This window comes from Lissotriton vulgaris, chromosome 1_1 (genome assembly GCF_964263255.1).
Source record: "Lissotriton vulgaris chromosome 1_1, aLisVul1.2, whole genome shotgun sequence".
NCBI lineage: Eukaryota > Metazoa > Chordata > Amphibia > Caudata > Salamandridae > Lissotriton > Lissotriton vulgaris.
The window spans coordinates 1,334,373,826-1,334,394,398 of record NC_141685.1 but is presented as its reverse complement, the minus strand read 5'-3'; the positions used below and the strand labels follow the sequence as shown (position 1 = coordinate 1,334,394,398).

The window sequence follows — 20,573 nt, the reverse complement described above, 5'->3', positions numbered from 1 at the left end:
ACTCACTCTACTACTCTCTACTACTCATTCTCTACTCACTCTCTACTACTCACTGCTCACTCTACTAACCCTCTACTACTAACTCTCTACTACTCACTCTCTACTACTCTCTACTGCTCACTCTCCACTACTCACTCTCTACTACTCTCTACCAGTAGCGGTCGGCAGTAGGTGTTTCTATAGGGCGGTGACGTGGGCAGGAGGAGGGGAAGGGTGGGGGGAAATAATGTATGGATTTCGGAGTTTTACAGGTAAGTAAACATTTAAATACATAAAACGAATTTCGTTGCGCGCACTGCATCACATTTGGTGATGCAGTGTGCGCAACGAAATTCGTTTTATGTATTTAAATGTTTACTTACCTATAAAACTCCGTAATCCATACATTATTTCCCCCCACGCTGCCCCTCCTCCTGCCCACGTCACCGCCCTATAGAAACACCTACTGCCGACCGCTACTGCTCTCTACTACTCTCTACTACTCACTCTATACTACTCACTCTCTACTACTCACTGCTCACTCTACTAACCCTCTACTACTAACTCTCTACTACTCACTCTCTACTACTCTCTACTGCTCACTCTCCACTACTCACTCTCTACTCACTCTCTACTACTCTCTACTACTCACTCTCTACTACTCTCTACTACTCTACTCACTCTGTAATCACTCTACTACTCACTCGCTACTGCTCAATCTACAAAAACAGCCTGACCTTACTCCAACCCTTTACCCTTTGCCTAAAGGCACTAGTGAACAAAATGCCATAGGTCTCATCTTTATTACGCATAAAGCAATTCTGTTTGTAATCAGGTGTTTTTTTAGCTTTAGCTTTATTAGTGTTTTCAAACTTTCATGGACATAACATGCATATATATATGCGTATATATGTGTATGTGTATATATATATATATATATATATTATATATCTATACTACTATAATAAAGGAAGAACTTTCAGCCTTTGAGGCGGGTAAATTCGGGAACCACAGCGCCAATCCACACATCCGATAAACCGTTGGAATCGTCAGGGTGTGTAGATGATTATAGGCTATATACATTTTTTTTAAAACGTTATTTAAAAAATGTACAGTAAAAAAAAAAGTAATCCCTCCAAAGTAGCGCCGGCCGCGACGTGCGTGCTCACGTCAGGAGCGTGGGGAGAAGTGGCGTCCAGGAGCGCAACGAGGAGCGGCGGACATGGCGCGGGGGAGGAGCGGTGACGTGAGGAGCAGCGGACAGGCCAGCGCCGGTGCGAGCAGCGGACAGGCGGGAGGAGCGGCGGCTGAGGTAAGGGGACCCATGTCTGGGCAGGCGGGAGTCGGGGCAGGCGGGGGACGGGCCGGGCGGGGGCCCGGTCTGCTGGACAATGTCGGGGTGGGTGGGGTCGGAGAAGCCTGTTGCTCCCGGACGAAGTCGGGACGGGCTGCTAGTATATATATAAATACATATATAAACATCTGCATATCTATATGAATAACAATATTAATGCATGCTTACATATAAATAGATGCACACATATGCATGTTATGTACATGGAACTTTACAAAAAACACTAATAAAAGCAAAACTAAAAGCCCACCTAATTACAAATAGAATTGCTTAAATTTACTAAAGACGAGACCTATTGCATTTTCAATACGTGTGTGTGTGTGTGTGTGTGTGGCTCTGTGTGTGTATCTGTCTCTCTGTTTGTGCGCATTGTTATTCGCAATGTCAATAGCTCAAACTTGCGTAAATACGCAACCTATTGCATTACAAATGCAATAGGTCTCGCATTTGCGAAAGATTAAGCTATTGGCATTGTAAATGACAATTCCAATTTATTTATCTGTTTTCAAAACTAACACATACATAAAAATGTTGTCATTTACAATGCCAATAGCTGTAACTTTTGCAAAGGCTAGACCGTTGCATTGTAAATGCTTGTTTTTTATAAGATTACCCCAAAGCAATGATTTGAGGAAAGGCATTATGCAAATGTGGGCCTAATGTTTTTTTTTGGGGGGCGTGCATGAAAAAAAATCACTGCACACAAATTATGCTTTGGAATCAAAACTATAGAAAACCCTTTTTGTCACAATAAAAAGAGGGGACCGCGGTTAGGAGAAAAGAAGCGAAATGTACTGAAGAGACAGCTGGGGGCACACCTGGGCTGCTGAGTGGCGCGAGGCAGGTCACGTGGTGCATTTCAAGCGTCCTAGCTGGAGAGCTCCGCGCGCCACGAGTCAGGTAGCTCACTCAGCAGCAGAGCGGTGCAGAGCCGTCAGTCCCGCCGTTCTCTGGACATGGGCCTCCTCGTGACTGTGCTGCAGCTCTGCGTGGCGCTGCTGGCGCTGCCGGTGCACCTTCTCGACTGTCTGGGACTGTGGCAGCCTCTGAGTAGGAGGCTCTTCCCGCATGTTATGGCCAAGCTGTCCATGGGCTACAACCAGGCCATGCACGGCCGCAAGAAGCAGCTCTTCAGCAACATGCTCGAATTCGCGGGTTCAACGGGGCAGCTCAAGGTGCTGGAGATCGGATGCGGGACCGGAGCGAATTTCCAGTTTTACCCACGGGGAGCCAGTGTCACCTGCACGGACCCGAACCCTAACTTCCAGCAGTTCCTGAAAAAAAGCCAGGCCGAAAATGATCACTTGCACTACGAGCGCTACTTGGTGGCATCTGGGGAACAGCTGGCGGGGGTGGACGATGCCTCGGTGGATGTGGTCGTCTCCACCATTGTGTTGTGTTCGGTGAAGAGTGTCGAGGCGGTTCTGAAGGAAGTCAAGAGAATCCTTAGACCTGTAAGTAGACATTTTTATTTACATTTCATAAAAACGTATGAAGGTGCAAAAATGTAACAAGGACTGGTGTATATAGCGCGAACTCGACCCGGAGGTATTGGAGCGCTTTACATGAGCACCAGTTAGGTTACACAGGGACACATTTATTTTTGGTAGGCAGGGGGAGATTAAGTGATTTGCCCAGAATCACAGTATGGTGAGCCGACTCTGAGTTTTGAGCCTAGTTCCCCAGCTACAAAGTCGGCAGCTCTGGCCCTTACGCCACACCCTCTCCCTGTCAGATGCAGCCGTGGTCCGTGCAGGTAACAGCAGTGGGGCCGGGTAAGGGGGGATTTCGAGTGATGATGCCGAGGAAAAATTAAACAAGTAATTCATTTCCCCTGGCATCGTCCCTCGAAATCCCACCCCACCGCTGTTATCTGCACGGACCTCGGCTGGTCGGATGACCACTATATCGAGCTAGTTAATGTGTAACCCTCATTGTCAATGTCTGTCTTGGCGTGTTTCCCGTTGGCCGCAGCATCAGGAATCCCTCATTCTCCCTTCTCGCACCCAGTACCACCACATGCTGTAACTCCGGCGCCTTTCCCTCTGGCAGCTATTAAATCACGTTTTTCACTGTGTATCCTGCACCTCCCTTAGTGAACCAACCTCATGGCCAGAGCTAGCTATAGACATGTTGTTGTACCTATTGAGGCGTGCAAGTGTCTTGGTACAAATGTGTGACCCCACTCGGCTCGAGGACTGAGAAGAGCCCCTGTAGCAGGGCTCTTCTGCTCGTGCATTCGCCCTCGCCTGACTACCATTACATTTGAAAGCGATCACGTGGCACTGGCAAGGGGTCTCAGCCTATCGCATTTAAAAAGATGGAAAGGGGGACAGCACGAGCGTGGACTCCAGGTGCGTAACAAGGACCGTATATTTCGAATATTCGAAAGAGAAATACTTTGGCTCTACATGCGAAGCGGCTCGATCTTTGCCACGCCCGATCAGAACATACAATTATAAGCTGCTCGTTTCTAACCATCCTTCAGAAAAGGGTCTGTCGTGCACTTAGATCCACAAACCTTTTTACTGATTTGAAGCATTATATCAACTGCATGACACTTCCATTATTCTTCTGTAATATGCACACCGAAGAACCCTAGAGGGGTCCACCACTGTCACAAGAAGTGTTTGCCAGTCTATTGCGTGCCCACAGCCACCTCATAAGGCTTCAGGTGAGGCTAAGCATTCTTCGGGGTTAGGATCAGACCACGATACTTGATTCCTAATAAACCTTATCCTGGTCCGAGTCAGTCAGCAGACATCGCGGTTTCAAGTTCTGTAGAACATTGAGCCATTTTTGAACCGGTGAAACTGGTAGTGCAAGGATTGCTATCACCCACTGCTCGAAAGACCCATGCCAATGCTAGGACAAGCACGAGGGCAGGCTTGTGAGGCTGCACAGTCAGCATAGCAGGGGCCCTATTACACATAGGGTGCAACCTTCGCTGTTTGTGCCATGGCACACCAGATAACAGGTGCGCCCTGTGCAAACAGGAAAAGTGCTCACCATTACAGTGAGGCTAGCTCATTCACGTGAAAAACGGAGCGGCCGCTTCCAAACTGGTTCCTTTCACTGTGTTGCAGAATGACAGCCCCATCAACATAGAAATCCAGAAGAGTTCCTAGAAAATAAAGTGCAATTTTTAAACTCAGTATTATATCTGTTAGCTAAATTGCATCTTGAAACAGCTTCTAACTATCCGCGCATTGGAACACATAATAAAAACGTGCCTCTCACTGTTCGTAGTAAACCCTCTCTAGAAACCGGGACAGAAGAAAAATTTGCTGAAATCTGCCAGGATAACTGGTGAAACAAGCATCTGCAATGCAATAGGTCTCGGATTAAGAAAGTTTGAGATATTGGTATTGTAAATTACAAATTTTTTATTTATGTGTTGGTTTTGAAAATAGCGAAATTAATAGCTTTGTCATTTACAATGCCAATAGTTATAACTTTCGCAAATGTGACACCTATAGCATTTGTAATGCAATATGTGTTGTATTTACGTGACTTAGATGTATTGATATTACAAATAACAATGGCTTTTAATTTTTTTAACTAATTAACACTTAAATAAAAGTTATTGTAATTTATAATGGCAATAGCTTGAACTTTTGTAAATAACTTTTGTGAAGATTATGTTCAGTGTATTTTATTGTGATGAAAATCCAAGAACAGAAATGAAATATTAACATCTTTTTGTGACATTTGTAATATAGCTTGGCACATTGAGAGAACATATTTGAACCTGTTGTTGAATAGTTGCACAGATTGATGCTGTGGTGGCGCTGAGTGATGTTGTGGTGGCAACAAGTGATGCTGTGGCGTTCAGTGATGCTGTGGTAGCCCATAGTGATGTTATGATGCCCCTGAGTGATGCTGTGGTGGTGCTGAGTGATGCTGTGGTGATGTGATAGATTGAGTGAGTGCGATAGATAGATAGAGTGAGGCGGATAGATAGATAGATAGAGTGAGGGTGATAGATAGAGTGAGGGTGATAGATAGACAGATAGAGTGAGGGTGATAGATAGATAGAGTGAGGGCGATAGATAGAGTGAGGGCGATAGATAGATAGATGGTTGTGTGTGTGTGGTTGTGTGTGTTATGCTTTGTTTTGCTATGCCATGTTTTGTTATGCTATGTTTAGTAATGCTATGCTGTGTTTTGTTTTGCTATGCTATATGCTATATGTGTTGTTTTGTTTTGCTATGCTATGTTTCGTTGTGTTTTGTTAAGCTATGCTATGCTTTGTTGTGTTTTGCTATGTTTTGTTATGCTATGTGTTGTTGTGTTATGCTATGTTATGCTATGCTATGTTATGCTATGCTATGTTTTGTTTTGCTATCCTATGCTTTGTTTTGTTATGCTATGCTATGTTTTGTTTTTCTATCCTATGCTTTGTTGTGTTATGCTATGTTTTGTTGTGTTTTACTATGCCATGCTTTGTTATGCTATGATATGTTCTGTTATGCTATGTTTTGTTGTGTTTTATTATGCTATGTTTTGCTATGCTATGTTTTCTTATGCTATGTTTTCTTATGCTATGTTTTGTTATGCTATGCTATGTTTTGGTGTGTTTTGGTATGCTATGCTATGTTTTGCTACGCTATGATATGTTTTGTTTGGTTATACTATACTCTGCTATGCTATGTTTTGTTATGCTATGTTTTGTGCTTTGTTATGCTATGCTATGTTTTGTCGTGTTTTGCTATGTTTTGTTATGCTTTGTTTTGTTATGCTATGCTTTGTTTTATGTTATGCTATGTTTTGTTATGTTATGCTATGTTTTGTTCTGCTATGTTTTGTTGTGTTTTGCTATGCTATGTTTTGTTATACTATGCTATGTTTTGTTTTGCTATGCTTTGTTATGTTGTGCTATGTTTTGTTACGCTATGTTTTGTTATTTATGCTATGTTTTGTTATGTTTTGTTATGTTATGCTATGCTTTGCTATCCTATGCTTTGTTTTGTTATGCTATGCTGTGTTTTGTTATGCTATGCTGTGTTTTGTTATGCTATGTTTTGTTATGCTATGCTTTTTGTGTTATGCTATGCTTTGCTTTATTTTGTTATGCTATGCTCTGTCTTGTAGTGTTATGCTAGGCCTTGCTTTATTTTGTTATGCTATGCTATGTTTTGTTAAGCTATGCTATGTTTTGTTATGCTATGCTATGTTTTGTTGTGTTTTGTTATGATATGCCATGCTATGCTTTGTTTTGTTATGCTAGGTTTTGTTTTGGTATGCTATGTTTTGTTGTGATTTGTTATGTTTTGTTGTGTTTTGTTATGATATGCATTGCTGTGCTTTGTTTTGTTATGCTATGTTTTGTTTAGTATTGTTATGCTATGTTTTGTTTTGTTTTGTTATGCTATGTTTTGTTGTGTTTTGTTATGCTATGTTTTGTTATGCTATGCCTTGTTATGCTAGGCTATGCTTTGTTTTGCTAGGCTATGTTATGCTATGCTATGTTTTGTTATGCTATGTTTTGTAGTGTTTTGTTAAGATATGCTCTGCTTTGTTGTGTTTTGCTATGCTATGCTTTGTTATTCTATGCTATGTTTTGTTATGCTATGTTTTGTTAAGCTATGCTTTGTTATGCTAGGTTTTGTTTTGTTATGCTATGTTATGCTATGCTTTCTTTTGTTATGCTGTGTTATGCTATGTTTTTTAGGCTATGCTATGTTTTGTTGTGTTTTGTTATGCTATGCTATATTTTGTTGTATTTTGTTATGCTATGCTATATTTTGTTATGCTTTGTTTTGTTATGCTGTTTTGTGATGCTATGCTATGTTGTGTTGCGTTTTGTTATGCTATGCTTTGTTTTGTTATGCTGTTTTGTGATGCTATGCTACGTTTTGTTGTGTTTTGTTATGCTATGTTTTGTTGTGTTTTGTTATGCTATACTATGTTTTGTTATGCTATGCTATGTTTTGCTATCCTGGTGTGTGGTTGTGGGGTTGTGTGTGTGGGGTTGTGTGTGTGGGGGTGTGTGTGTGGTTGTGTTTGTGGTTGTGTGCGTGGGGTTGTGTGTGTATGTGGGGTTTTGCGTGTGTGTGTTTGTGTGTGTGTCGGGGGTTGTGTGTGGGGGGTTCATCGGGGGTCCATTGGGGGTCCATTCACCCATGGGTGGGTGAATTCATGAATGGATGCATAGGTGGGTGAATGTATGCAAGGATGCATGGGTGAAAGAGTGGATGGGTGAAAGTATGCGTGGGTGGCTGAATGTGTGAAAGGATGGATGGGTGAAAAGGGTGGATGGTGAAAGGATGGGTGAAAGGTTTGATGGATAAAATGATGAAAGACTTGATGGATGAAAGAATGAACGGATGATATGGTTTAAAGGTGAAATGGTGGATGCATGGATACATGCTTGGATTGAAAGGACAATGAGCTTTTATAGGGAGCATCACAGTCACTTGCTTCGATTTCTTGATTCCATCAGCCCTGTGGTTCAAAGTGGGGGGTATTTTAATTTTCTGGTTACTCCCTTGTGGCGCTGAGACAACTGGTGTAAGCTTCAGTGCACACAAAGATTTGATGATGATGAAGAGGGCCTGTTGACACACTAAGCATACGGCTTGCTCGTGTGCTAAATGGGATCATGTTATTCCAGTGTTAGCTGGTAGCAGACAACCAGTGCTTGTATGCTTTATGGCAGTTTGATGTTTCTGGTGGGTGAGGTGTATTCAGTTATTTCCCTACACATAAACGTATAGTGATAGTCCCCAAAATATTCTTCTGGTGATGGAGCCTCGTTTTGTTTTTTGACCCAAGCTTGCTGGTGGCCATCCTGCTTGTCCACACTGTCTAATGGGTTAGGTGTGGCTTGGATAAGTAGGCTTCTCCTACAACAGCAGTCACAGTGGAAGGTGTATGGGACATGGACAAGAACTTAAACTGTACTGTCAGTAGTCAAAAGATGGGCTCCCATTTCACTGCTTCATATACCTGGCCATTCAAATAGCAGAAGCTGCTAAAGTGTTCTTTAATCCGAACACGCAAATACAAGATGTCCCAGCCACATAATTTATCGTGGCAGGGGCCCATTTTTAAAACAGAGAAAAGAATCCATCACAGAAGCCAGGCCTACAGCATTAGCATCATAGGCGCCATAATGTGGCTGTCTGTGGGTCTCAAGGACTCCTCTGCCCGGCCACCATTATCCCGTCTCTTTTCATTTTCTATAGAGGGCGAGAAAAATTGCGCACAGAATGTTAAGCAAAACTTATGGCCATGAAGTTCAGCACAAAGCAGCGATGAAGTTTGCCTTGACTCCCTGGTCTGCCCCTGCAGTGGTGAGATGTTTCCAGTCTGTGGCGATGGATGGAGCAGATAGCCGCGGTGACAGTCGAAGAAGCCCCTGAGATACCAAAGTTACGTACAGTAGAAACTACATAAAGAGGTTGGGTCAACTTAGAACTTATGCCCAAGTCTCCACACTTTCCAGGCCAGACGCCTTCACTAATAATGAGGCCGCTGACAAGGCCATACCACTAGATGGCGCCAAATGCAATATTTGTTTTTCCCGGGATTACATTTTGTTTTAGATACAGACGCTTTATACGTTATGGAAAAAGTGGCAAGAGTTCCTTGGAAGGACCCAATATTTACTTTATTTACCCACGCCTCGCGAAACCTACTAACAAGCATGCTTCTCGGACGAGGAATGCTGCGTGTATCTGTGCAGGCCACCTCAGTAGCAGCTGCTACCGAACCCGGGTAGTGGGGTGGGGTGGGGGCAGGTGAAACAAACTCTTGGCATTGCGTGGTGGTGGCAGGGAAGCATTGCATGGTGGGGGCGGGGGAGCGGCTTCCTTTGAAGTCTGATGGTGTGGCATTGCGTGGTGGGGGCGAGGGAGCGGGGTAGCGGCATTGCGTGGCGGGGCCGCTGCGGCAGAGATAAAGAGAAGGGTGGGAGAGAAATTGGCGAGCGAGGGGTGCGGGGGTGTGCAGCCTGGTGAGCTGAAGTGGCAGCAGAGGCGGAGCACGGCGAGCGCGCACAAAGTGTCTGGTAGCAAACGGCAGCTGTTCACAATGCGTGTGGTTGTGCTCACATGCACTGTACCCGATCCTCACTTTGGGTACACTTTTGAAAGCCTTACTATAATCTCGCCAACAAGCATTGCTGAAGCAATGCCTTAGGCTCGACCTAAAAAACGGGACTGTCCTGCCAGGTCTTGCCTTACTAGAAGTTTGAGTTATTGGTGCTGCAAATGATAATATATTTTTTTTGTTATGAAATATTCCAGCAGTAGCATAAGTAATAAAATAAAATCCAGGAACCAAGAAAAGGGTGCAGTGCCACAGGCTGCTACTAGGTGTACCTGTGAAGTTGTAAAAGGACCTCTATTAGCCACATAAGGTACTGCACCCTTACATATGTTACTGCTGGGATCTTTTTTAACAAAAAATGCAAATGGCCTTGTATTAGTTTGAGTTAGAATTATTGGCATTGTAAATGGCAATGTCTTCTACCAATATGTTATGGAGTTTATGTATGTGGGGGTGTAGTGGAATTATGTGGGTTGTATTAGATTAGTTTGTTGTGTAATTGTGTGGAACGGATTTGTGTAGTGGAATTATGTGGCATGGTGTACTGTGGAATTATGTGGATAGTAATTATGTGGTATTGAATATACTGGATTATGTGTTATGGAGAGTAATTATGTGGCATGGTATTTTGTGGAGTGGTATGTAGAGGAGTTTAATTATGTGGTGCACTGTTGAATTTTGTGGCATGATGTGGAATTGTGTTGTGTGGATTGGTTTTGTGTGGTGTGTAATTGTGTTGTTGAGTTGTATTATGTATTGAATTATGGGGTGTTGATTGGAAATGTGTGGAGTTGAATTGTGTGGATACGTTTGCGCTTTTGGGGATAAAAAAACTAATAGGTAAGAGCTAAGCTCAAGATCTGTGTGTTAAAAAAGAAAGAGTTAAAGGTATTGGCTGTTGAAATGTACATTTTTAACCTATATGTTATGGATTGGAGTGGACGTATGTGGTGTGCAGTGGAATTATGTGGGTTGGATTGGAATTGTTAGTTGTGGCATTGTGTGGCATGGATTTGTGTAGCTGAATTATGTGATATGGTGTGCAGTTGCATTATGTGGATACTAATTTGGTGTTTTTTACTGTATTGGGATTATGTAGAGAGAATTGTGTAGAATGGTATTTTGTGTTGTGGATTGTTATGTAGTCAAGTTTAATTATGTGGTGTGTTGAATTTTGTGGTATGATGTTGAATTCTGTGCTGCACATTTTATATAAGTGTTGTGGAGTGAAATAATGTGGTTTAGTGTTTAATTATGTGGTGTGTAATGGATTTGTGTGGAGTTGAATAGTGTGGTATGGAACAGTGTGGTGTTGACTGAAAATATGTTGAATGGAATTACGTGGTGATGGAGCGGACTTTCATAATAAATTCTGAATTAAAGTACGCAGCAATGAAACTCCCATAATTTTAATTTACTAATGAGTGTTGCATGATTTGCATGTATTTGTACTGACACAACCTAGAATAATGTGCACCTACATAAACACGCGGGATTAATAATTTGTGCCCTTGTCATGTTCGTTATTCTGTTTTAAATAATACATTTACTTTGTCTTTCGTTTTGTCGTATATTAACTGCGGCTGTTTCAAATAATAGTATGTGCATTCTTTTTAAATGTGCTTTTGTTTATGTTATATCGTCTCATGTGTTTGTGTTTTGTTTATCTTTTGTATGCAAAGCTAGGTAACATAGACTAATGGGTTAATGTTAGTAAAGGGGGTGGGTAACAGAATAATTATCATTTCTTGAATTAATTATTGTCTTGTGTTTCCTTGCATACTAGACTCATGCTAAAAGAGGCCTGTGGCCTGTTTCTAAAATGGATGTCTGAAGCTTTGTCAAAAGTTGGGCCTTGCACAGCAACGTTTGAATGTGGAAATATTTTTCTACAATAATTCTTTGAAAATGGCTCGTAAACAAGGCTGCGTGGAAGCTAAGGACATTTGATTCAGTTTCCATGGTCAAGGACAGTTAGGACGCTCAGCGGCGGAAAGGCTTGGACGGACGGAGGAAGTAATGAACAATTTTGTCTAATGTTGCTACTCTCTGGAAGCCTGTGACACGCAAAAACTATGAACAATGCCGCTCTTGAGGAAACTTGACTTTTGCCATGCGAGAGTCGTATGATCTCATCGGATGATGTCCTAGACCAATCGTGTTTCGTCTTGCTTGAATATTTGTATTCTTTTAGTTAGTTTTAGATAGGAAAAAGGTATAAAAATTGCCCCCTAGCTAAGAGCACTGTTCGTTCGTTCCTGTGCTCCAGAAATGCTGTTGGACATTCGTTTCACGTAAGATTCCATTGAAACTTTACTTTTTCCCTTTAGGTTCTTTTAGCCAAGTTAGGGAAATAGGGCTTAGGGAATTTACCTAAATGTTTGAGCATTTATTATGCTGATTTTGAATTCAAGCTGCCAGTCGAATGTGCCTTTCTAATAAATAATTTTGCTTAATAAAAATTGCTAATAAAGGGTTTTCCCTTAAAATGCATTTTGCTTTATAATAAAGTTAATAAAATAGATTTTGAAATGACAAGCTGGTCTTGTTTGTTTCCTTGAGTTACCATTAGTTAATCCATTGCCTATGATTTTGACTTAATTAAATGTATTATAATATGTTCTTGAGTAATTAGGTCAAATCATGTCTCAGACATTTATGGGCCTAGTGATAGATTTATAAATTATGGTAAGTATTGTGGTGTAGAGTTGTTCTTATGAGACAGAATTTCTCTTGGCCCGCTGGATCAAATTCCTGGTAGCAGAGTTCGGTTACTATGGTAACATACATGTTACATGGTAAATATATAGGATACATGTTTAACACATGTTAAGTTTTGTTTAGTTGTTATTTGTTGTTGAAAGGTTTTTCCAGCAGTGTGAAAAGCCTATGTGCCGGCAGAGTAGTGTGACAGGTGAAGTTACACAGTTCATTTGTTTCGTTTCAAATTAGTGGTACAGAAATATCACTAAGTGTTGTGGACATACAACACAAGTTTAGGGATTTAGGTATGATAGATTGCATGAATAGTGAGGTTTGCCTATGAAATCGTAGCTCTGAGTATAGGGACTAGGAGCCCTTTTTAAAACTTGTTGTGAAAAAAGTAATAGGATTTTTCTGAGCTTCTCTGAAGGGTGAGGTAGCGTTGTCTATTCTTACTGGCGTTTTGGGATTTCTATTGGTTGGTGAAAGTCCTGCAGAAGATTTCATGTTTGCATGAATAGGTTTCTCTCGTATGAAAGTTGTAAAATTGTTTTTGTGAAAATAGCGTTGTCTATTTCACGAGAGTGAATTCATGAATGTTTGATAAAACTATCACTTTGTTTAGCGAAACGGACAAATGGTTTGTTTTTCTGTAGTTATTAACTAAAATGAATTGAAAAGAATTGTTTTAAAATGGCGCTGTGAAAATATTTTGTAAAGGAGGGGTGAGTTTACGGAGTGACACTGACATGCGCAGCTTCGCTGCAGCGGCAGTATACGTCACAGGGTTCGCGCTGTGATTGGTCGATATACGTCACAGCAAGTACGCTGATTGGTTCATGTAATCAAAACGAGCTGTTAGCTGATTGGTCATTTCTGGAAACTGGTTTTTCATTGGTTGAGCAAGGTGGTGACGTAGCTTAACCTGTTTGGCTTGTTAGTGAGTTTCTCGCATGGATTGATAAGAGAAGCGGAACAATAGAAAAATATTTACGATCTTTTCCAAGTTATACGATTTGATCTAAAAACATGAGTTATTGGTATAAAGAAGAGAAAAAGCCTTCATGGTTTCAGAAAATTAAAAATGTATTTAACCCTGACAAGAAAATTGAAGCGCGTGGTGGAAAATTACTTCATAAATATAAAACACCCGCAGCATATATGGAAGGAGAATATGGATATCATACTGTTCTATGGTTTGAAAATTGGATGCAATACACTAGAGGTGATGGTGTTTTAGCCTGGCCGGAGGATGGGTCATTTAATGTTAAAGTTTTACGAAACTTAAGAGATAAAATGATGGCTCTTTCACCAAGACCCAGACCCACTCAATTTGAAGCTTTAGTTGAATGGGAAGTTGAGATGATGGAACTTGAGCGAGAAAATTGGGGAGCACCGAGAAGTTTATATAGGGAAACCCACCAAGATAAAGTGCGATGTTGGAGGAAAGGAGACATGCATGAAGGATTGTATCTGGTTTTGGAGATGGTTGTAGAATCCGATGAGGGAAATAGCTGGTGGGGGTTATGTTCATGTTCCTTGGACAAGACAGGATATATTACTTTTCACAAATGATTTTTCTCGGCTGAGAACGAATTGCCAAGTACCAGCTACAGAGACGTTGTTCCTAACGGAGTGAAGCTGCAGAGTAAAGAAGTTCCTAGATACAGTATTGAAATCTCTGAAACTGATTAGGATGACAGTGATGAGGAGTCTGAAATAAGAAGATTCAGAAAAAGGGCTTGGAAAGCTGAATGTAATGAAATTGAGCCTAAAAAGAAACTTTTGAGAAAAGGTGATGTCTGGCCAAAAGAAGACCTGAAATTCAAATTAGTCAACAAATCGAAAGAACAAGTCAACAAAATTTCTAGTCAAAAGAGTGAATCAGACAAAAAAGAACAAGTTGGAAAGAAGATTGAAGTTATTAACAGAAAAAGCAAAAGACCATTAAAACCAAATCAGAAGTACAAGTCTCCAGAGTGGGCCTACATAATAATACCACCAGTAGTTGAGGTTAGCAGTAGCAGTCAGGAAGATTTGGAAGAAAATAGTGACAATGATTGAGGTTTAGTTATCTTTAAGGTTGAGGTTTGCTTTTGGCATGAGGCTGAAGAAATTGTGTTAGGTGACACAAGGTCGAAGAAATTGTGTTAGCTGAATACTTTTTATGGACGTAAGTTCGAAGAAAAGCTGTTAGAGGGTTACTAAAAATGTTTTTTAAGGGGAGGGTGTGTTGGTGTGTTACATACTAAGTTAGTAAAATTTCAAGTTTAAATTTTTTGTTTTAGCTTAAGTTGAGTAAGGTGCCTAATGCTGATAATTCTAGGTGTGCAATTCTTAGAAGATGTTGTAAAATGTCTTCTATTTGTGTGATTTTAATTATTCTAGTTTGGTTAGTTTTAGCAGTCATCTTCCCTTTTGGCATTAAAAGGGAGGATTACAAGATAAATATGACAAGCAAAGCTGAATTAAAACAAGCTGAACATGATGTTGCAGGAAAAACTAACAGAGTCATTGAGCATAAACCAGATATCCATCAGTACAGTTCTGTTGGAGATTTTTTCTACTAATTCATTTTCCAGACTCCTATCGGAGTATGTTAGATTCATGGATGTTAAGGATTGCTATGTGTGTGTTAAGCTTCCTACTTCAGTTTCTGAAGGGGTCAAGTATAATATGCTTCCCCTTACTTATGGAATAACATGCAGTGTTATATCAAGCTTGTTCTATCAAACTGGTAGACTGGAATACTATTATTCAGATTTTGATGAGATTTTTGCTAACTTAAACATTTTGCATAGTCTTAACAAAGTTAGGCCTGCTAAGCAGATGAGGGAATTCTTCCTGGTAACAAATGAACTCACCTATGAGTATGCTTTTTTTTTTTTTACCTGACTTGTCCCCTACATCATAGAGGCGATGTAGGGTGGCTAGGGCTTGGGTTTTCGCCTCTCCAGTCACCAGTTCTCTATATTGTGACTGTCTATCCGTGAGTCTCCTAAGTGCCACTGAGTCTCTCGAGGTCTGGTATTCCCTTTCCAAGGTTAGTATGTCCTGTTCTATTAGTTCGGCGTCGGAGTGGAGCTTTCTTCGTTCCTCCGCCAGTCTATTTTTCGCCCTATCCCTCATAACTGCCTTTAGCGCCTCCAAAAATATCACTTTCGAGGTCACCGAGTCCTCATTTTCGGCGATATACACTTTTATATCCGCTCTCAGACCCCGCAGGACATTTGGGTTCTGCAGATCCCATGCCGTTAATCGCAGCAGTTGCGTGTCACCTTGGCGTTTCACTCCCTGTCTGATCAGCAGTGGTGAGTGATCTGATACGCCTCTGGATTTATATTCTGCTACGTCCTGCACTGTCAGGTACTGTCGGGACATAAAAACATAGTGCAGTCTCGAGAAGACCTTATGGGCGCCCGAGAAGTACGAGTGAATCCTCGACTCCGGGTGTAGCCACCTCCAGACGTCAGTAAGACCTAGGTTAACCGACCATTGGGACAAGGGGGTCTGGGTCCCTACTCTCTGTGGCGTGCCTGTTCTATCCTGCGTGACATCCAAGACGTTGTTAAAGTCCCCCCCTACAATCTGTATGGTGTCGGCCGTTTCAAGCAGTATATCCGCTACCTTTTTTAATGTGGGTGCTTGGAGTTTTGATGGAGCATAGACCGAGATTATAGTGTAGGCATGCCTGTTCCACGTCCCCTTGATAGCCACGTATGTTCCCTGGGGGTCCGTCCATGTCTGAGTTATAGTAAATGGAGTGGTCTTTTTTAGAATGATGGCAACTCCTCTAGAGTCTGTAGTGTATCCCGCATGCGCCAGAAGCTTAAAGCGGCCCCTGGCTAGGAAGGCGCAACTGGTACCTTTAAGATGGGTTTCTTGTAACAGTGTGATGTCTGGGCCTAGTCGTTTCAGATATGAGTTGACCAGTCCTCTCTTAATCTTACTACCCAGGCCATTGACATTCCAGGACAGGATGCTAAGCCCTCTCCCACCCTCCCCATGTGTCTCAAGGTCACCTAGCATGATTTGGGTCTCGTGTAGTCAGGTAGGCAGTCCCCAGGTATGGGGCGGCCTGTGGATTCATATATTGTGTACTGCTGCATTCTAGGGCATTTCTAGTGGTATGAGAATGATGTCCAGTGCGAAGGTGTGGCATGAGGCACCGAAATACATGACTGCATTTAACCAACTTTCCCCCCTGCCCCCCAGCCAAGATCCCCCCAACAAAACTGTTTCAATATTCCCCTCTCTTCCCTCCCCCTCCCCACCTTTCCCCCCGTCCATCCCATCTGTGCAACCATTGACCAATAGGACTTTCAGGTGGTAAAGGTCTATCGCCCACCCACTGGATCCCAAATTAAACTATATCCAGGGTTCAAACGTGAGCCCCAGTAGGGTTAATCCTTTTGTGAGTGCCCTGTATATTGTGTCTCGTCTTGCCGGAGTCGAGCAAGACAGCAGGTCCACCATCAATAACCCCATTAACAGTGATCTGAGTCAATAGAAAAAGAAAAAGAAAAGTGTTTGTAACTTGCGCGGCTCCAGCAGCGGCGTGCTGCTGCTACAGATGGCAGTTCCAATCTTTCTCATGATTGGGAGTCTTGTGTTTCAGTATCCTGTTCGTCTGTTCCGCCGGTAGCTCCCTGCTCCATCTCACGGATTACCTCGACCAGGGGGTGTGTTGAGCGATCCGTAGAGTCCTCCACATCCGACATATGTTCGTTTTCCAGGCTTCCCGCCTCGGCGCCATGTAGGTGAGCTAGACAGCCGAATCTGGATCCCTGGTCCGAGAGATCAGTTGTAGGCGCATCCCGGCCTCCTCTCCCTCGGCCCGCCGCATGAAGGTCCGGATAGGGTGACGGGTGTGAGCCTCGTCTCATTCTCGGGATTTGGGACCTTTGAGTCTTAGGCGAATTCCTCCGGAAGTTTGCCGCCGCCATTTCTGTTCGGATTCTTCGGCCTTCCTCCTCGGCCTCTCGGAGTAGGGGTCGCTCCTCCAGCCACTGCCAGGCCTCCTCTGGACGATTAAAGAAGTGTGACTTGCCTTTGAACATCACTTTCAGTTTCGCCGGGAAGAGCAGCATGTACGAGATATGTAGGTCTCGAAGTTTCGCTTTGACCAAGTCGTAGGATCGTCTCTGTTTTTGGACATCCTGGCTATAGTCAGGGAAAATCATGATGGTCATGTTCTCCATTTTAAGTTCTCCTTTCCTTCTGGATTCCCGGAGGATAAGGTCTCTGTCGGCATAGTTCAGAAAGTTTGCAATTATCGGCCGTGGTCGTGCTCCTTCCGGCGGTTTCACCAGCAGCGCCCTTTCAATAATGAAGCAATTTGAAAACTGGGCCTGCGGGAATGTTGTTCGTAGCCAGTCCTGCAGGAAGGCCGCTACATCAGTCTTTTCAATGCCCTCCCTAAATCCTACAAAACTGAGGTTGTTTCGCCTCGCCCTGTTTTCGGCATCGTCTACCCTCCACAGCAATTGTCTGTGGGATGCCCGCAACTCCGCCATTTCCTTACGGAGGGTAGAAATAGAGTCTTCCGTCTCACCAATTCTGGACTCCGCCGTCGTCACCCTCTCAGTGAGATTCCGGAAGTCTTGGCGTAATAGAAGGTCTTCAGAACCCACCTCGCCTATTTTTGTCTCGAGTGCCGCTCTAGAGTCCTTTATATCTGTCCTGGAGGCCTGGATCGCCTCTAGAAGCATGGCTGTGTCCATGTGTGTTCCCGGGAATCCCTGGGTCACCTCCCTTTGCACCCTCATCGTGGTGTAGCTCTCGATAGTTTCTTGTCTAGCTGGCCTTGCAGACGGGTCTCTCTTCCCCATTTTGCTTCTCGGGTATGGCCAAAGTATCTTGGGGATGTTCGACACGCCAGGGGGGAGGGGAGGGGGGGTCGTCTCGTCCACTCCTAGCCCCACAGCCCCGTGGGCAACAAGCGGACCACGCCGCAGGGACAGGCACTGTTTCCGTGATCAAACACTGGTCTTCGTCTCCCCCGTGATACGGCTGCTCCCTCAGTCTGTGGTTCCCTTGTGGGATGGGCTGTCTCTTCTCCTATTAATGGCGACGGGGTGCCCCAGGTGGATTCAGCGGAGTGGGTTCAGGGATCACGACCCTATGCAGCTGTGATGTGTCTCCAGGGGAGCCGGGGGGGGGGCTTGCGTACACAGTAGTGTGTATCTCGCCACTCAGGGCCCCTTCGTCGTGTCGCAGTGCGTCTCTTCCCGTGGCCTCCGTGGAGTGGGCTGTGTTTCAGGCCCGAGCTCTGCAGGGCAATTATCTGTGCTCCTCAATTTACGGGGCCCCCCCCCTCTGTGCAGCACGGCCTTCCTGTCCGGTCGTGCAGTCCGCCTGCAGGTCTTGTCCGGCGGTTCCCTCAACCCGCTTTTCTCTCGTGGGGGGGAGGGGCGATGGAGCGGGAGGTGTCCACTCACCAGCCGCCGCCTCCCAGACGGGTCCCCAGCTGCAACCGGTCTCCTTCTCAGGCCATATTGCGCCTTCCGGAGGTAGGGTGTAGCCGCGCGGTCAGGCTAGGCACTCTTCTCCGTGAGGGATCCTCCTCTGTGACTTCTCGGGCCGGTTCACTTTTTGTCTTCCCCGGGGTCGGGGAGTGTCACACCCTTCGCCGCTGCGGCACCTCCCGCCGCTTACACGTGGCCGCCTCAGGCTCCGCTCCCGGAGGCAGGCCCGCCGGGCATCCCCTCCAGCCGTCTCGGTCGCCGACCCCCGCCGCAGTTCAGGCAGGCACTCACTGGAGACAGTGGTGTGGTGCGGGCATCCGATTCCTCCTCGACCGGCTTCGCTTTCCCTCCGGCCCCGATGTTTGGGGAGCCCCACTGCAAGAGTCTCCGATGCCGGGGTGGAGTCAGAGCCGGGCCAATGGATTCCCCCGGCCGCCATCTTGCTGCAGCGACCCCGCTTCGGTGTTCTCCTCTCCTCGGCCGATTACCGGTCTCAATCTGACAGAAATGCTCGGATTGGCGGCAGCAGAGGTATCAGGGCTAGTCCAGGCTACAGTTTTGGTTGTTTTAGGAAGTTTTGGAAGAAAATGAACGTCGGATTAGTGCGGCATACTGGGAGCCGAGCCGAGGCACGTCTTACTCCTCCATGCTGCTGGCCACGCCTCCACCTATGAGTACGCTTACAAGAATAATTTAACTTGCAAAATGAGGGATGAAGAAAGATCTTTCCTTGAACAGGTGGAGGAGAGGAGAGCAATATATAAGAGGAATGAAATGCTGAAACAAACTAAATCCAAGTTTTGGCAAATCGAGGACGAGAAACTAAATGGTGAAAATAGATTTGCTGCTATTTATATAGATGAACCAGTTAGTGGAAAGCTTTGCATAAGAAGAGATAACACGCTTTACAACAATTATTTTGTCGGTGCTAACCAGTGTGAGGACACCTACCGAATTGTAGGGGGATGGGGATTTAAAGGTGGTAAAGACCCAATTTTCCCAGGAATTTATTTTGTTTGTGGAAACAAAGCTTATTTCAGTCTTCCTGACCATTGGTATGGCACATGTTACCTTGGTCTTTCCTAAAATTTTCCATGTTGACAGAAATGGAGAAGGATCATTCGAAATTTGCAAACACCTGAATAGTTTTTCAGAAATCATGGGAGATATATTTGGTGCAATAATTCCTATGGTAGGAATTACTCTGAATGCAATTAAAATCAGAAAGGTTTCCACAATTGTTGACAGGTTGTCCACTGATACTGCAGGTGGTTTCCAGTTGGTCAATACAGAGCTCATTGCTACCAGAAGCATGGTTATGCAAAACTGGCTTGCTTTAGACATTCTTCTAGCAAAAGAGGGAGGAGTCTGTGGGATTTTGCATGTTCAGCATTGCAGCACATATATCCCAGATAAGAGTCAGAACATTGAATTATTAATAAAAAATATAACAGAATTTCACTCAGAAAAAAAACCTATGGAAAGTGACAGTTTTTCAGAACGTTTGGCAAAAAGATTTGGGGCAATCAAAGAGTGGTTTGCAGACATTGGCAGTTCAATCATTGGCAAAGTGCTTTACCCTGTAATAGTCATTGTTATAGTGACACTTTTGTTAAAAATCAGTTGCATGATTCACAAGAGAAAGAAGCAAGTGAGGGAGAAAAAGATGATTTATAAACTCAGAAAAGCTCAGGAGAAGGAGATAACAATAGATGAATTTCGCAGGGCTCAATATGAGAGTTCCAGACAGACTGATGAAACAGGAGTTTAGATTTACTAATACAGAGAGACATTACTAAAAAGTAAAATTTAGTATACATTTTTGGGTTTATTTGTTTTTTTTTTAAATCACCAGATGAGGGAGTTGATGGAGCGGACTTTCAGAATAAATTCTGAATTAAAGTACGCAGCAATGAAACTCCCATAATTTTAATTTACTAATGAGTGTTGCATGATTTGCATGTATTTGTACTGACACAACCTAGAATAATGTGCACCTACATAAAAACGCGGGA

General features: G+C 43.6%; 1 protein-coding gene across 1 annotated transcript in view; it reads left to right on the top strand.

Moving 5' to 3' along the window:
* The first annotated feature begins 2,225 nt into the window (after nt 1–2,225).
* Nucleotides 2,226–20,573, top strand: part of LOC147749121 (thiol S-methyltransferase TMT1A-like) — a 162,941-nt gene continuing 144,593 nt past the window's right edge. The window contains exon 1 of the mRNA XM_086966362.1: nt 2,226–2,787. Coding sequence (XP_086822488.1) covers nt 2,290–2,787 — 498 coding nt within the window. The 5' untranslated portion in view covers nt 2,226–2,289. The remainder of the gene's footprint in view (nt 2,788–20,573) is intronic.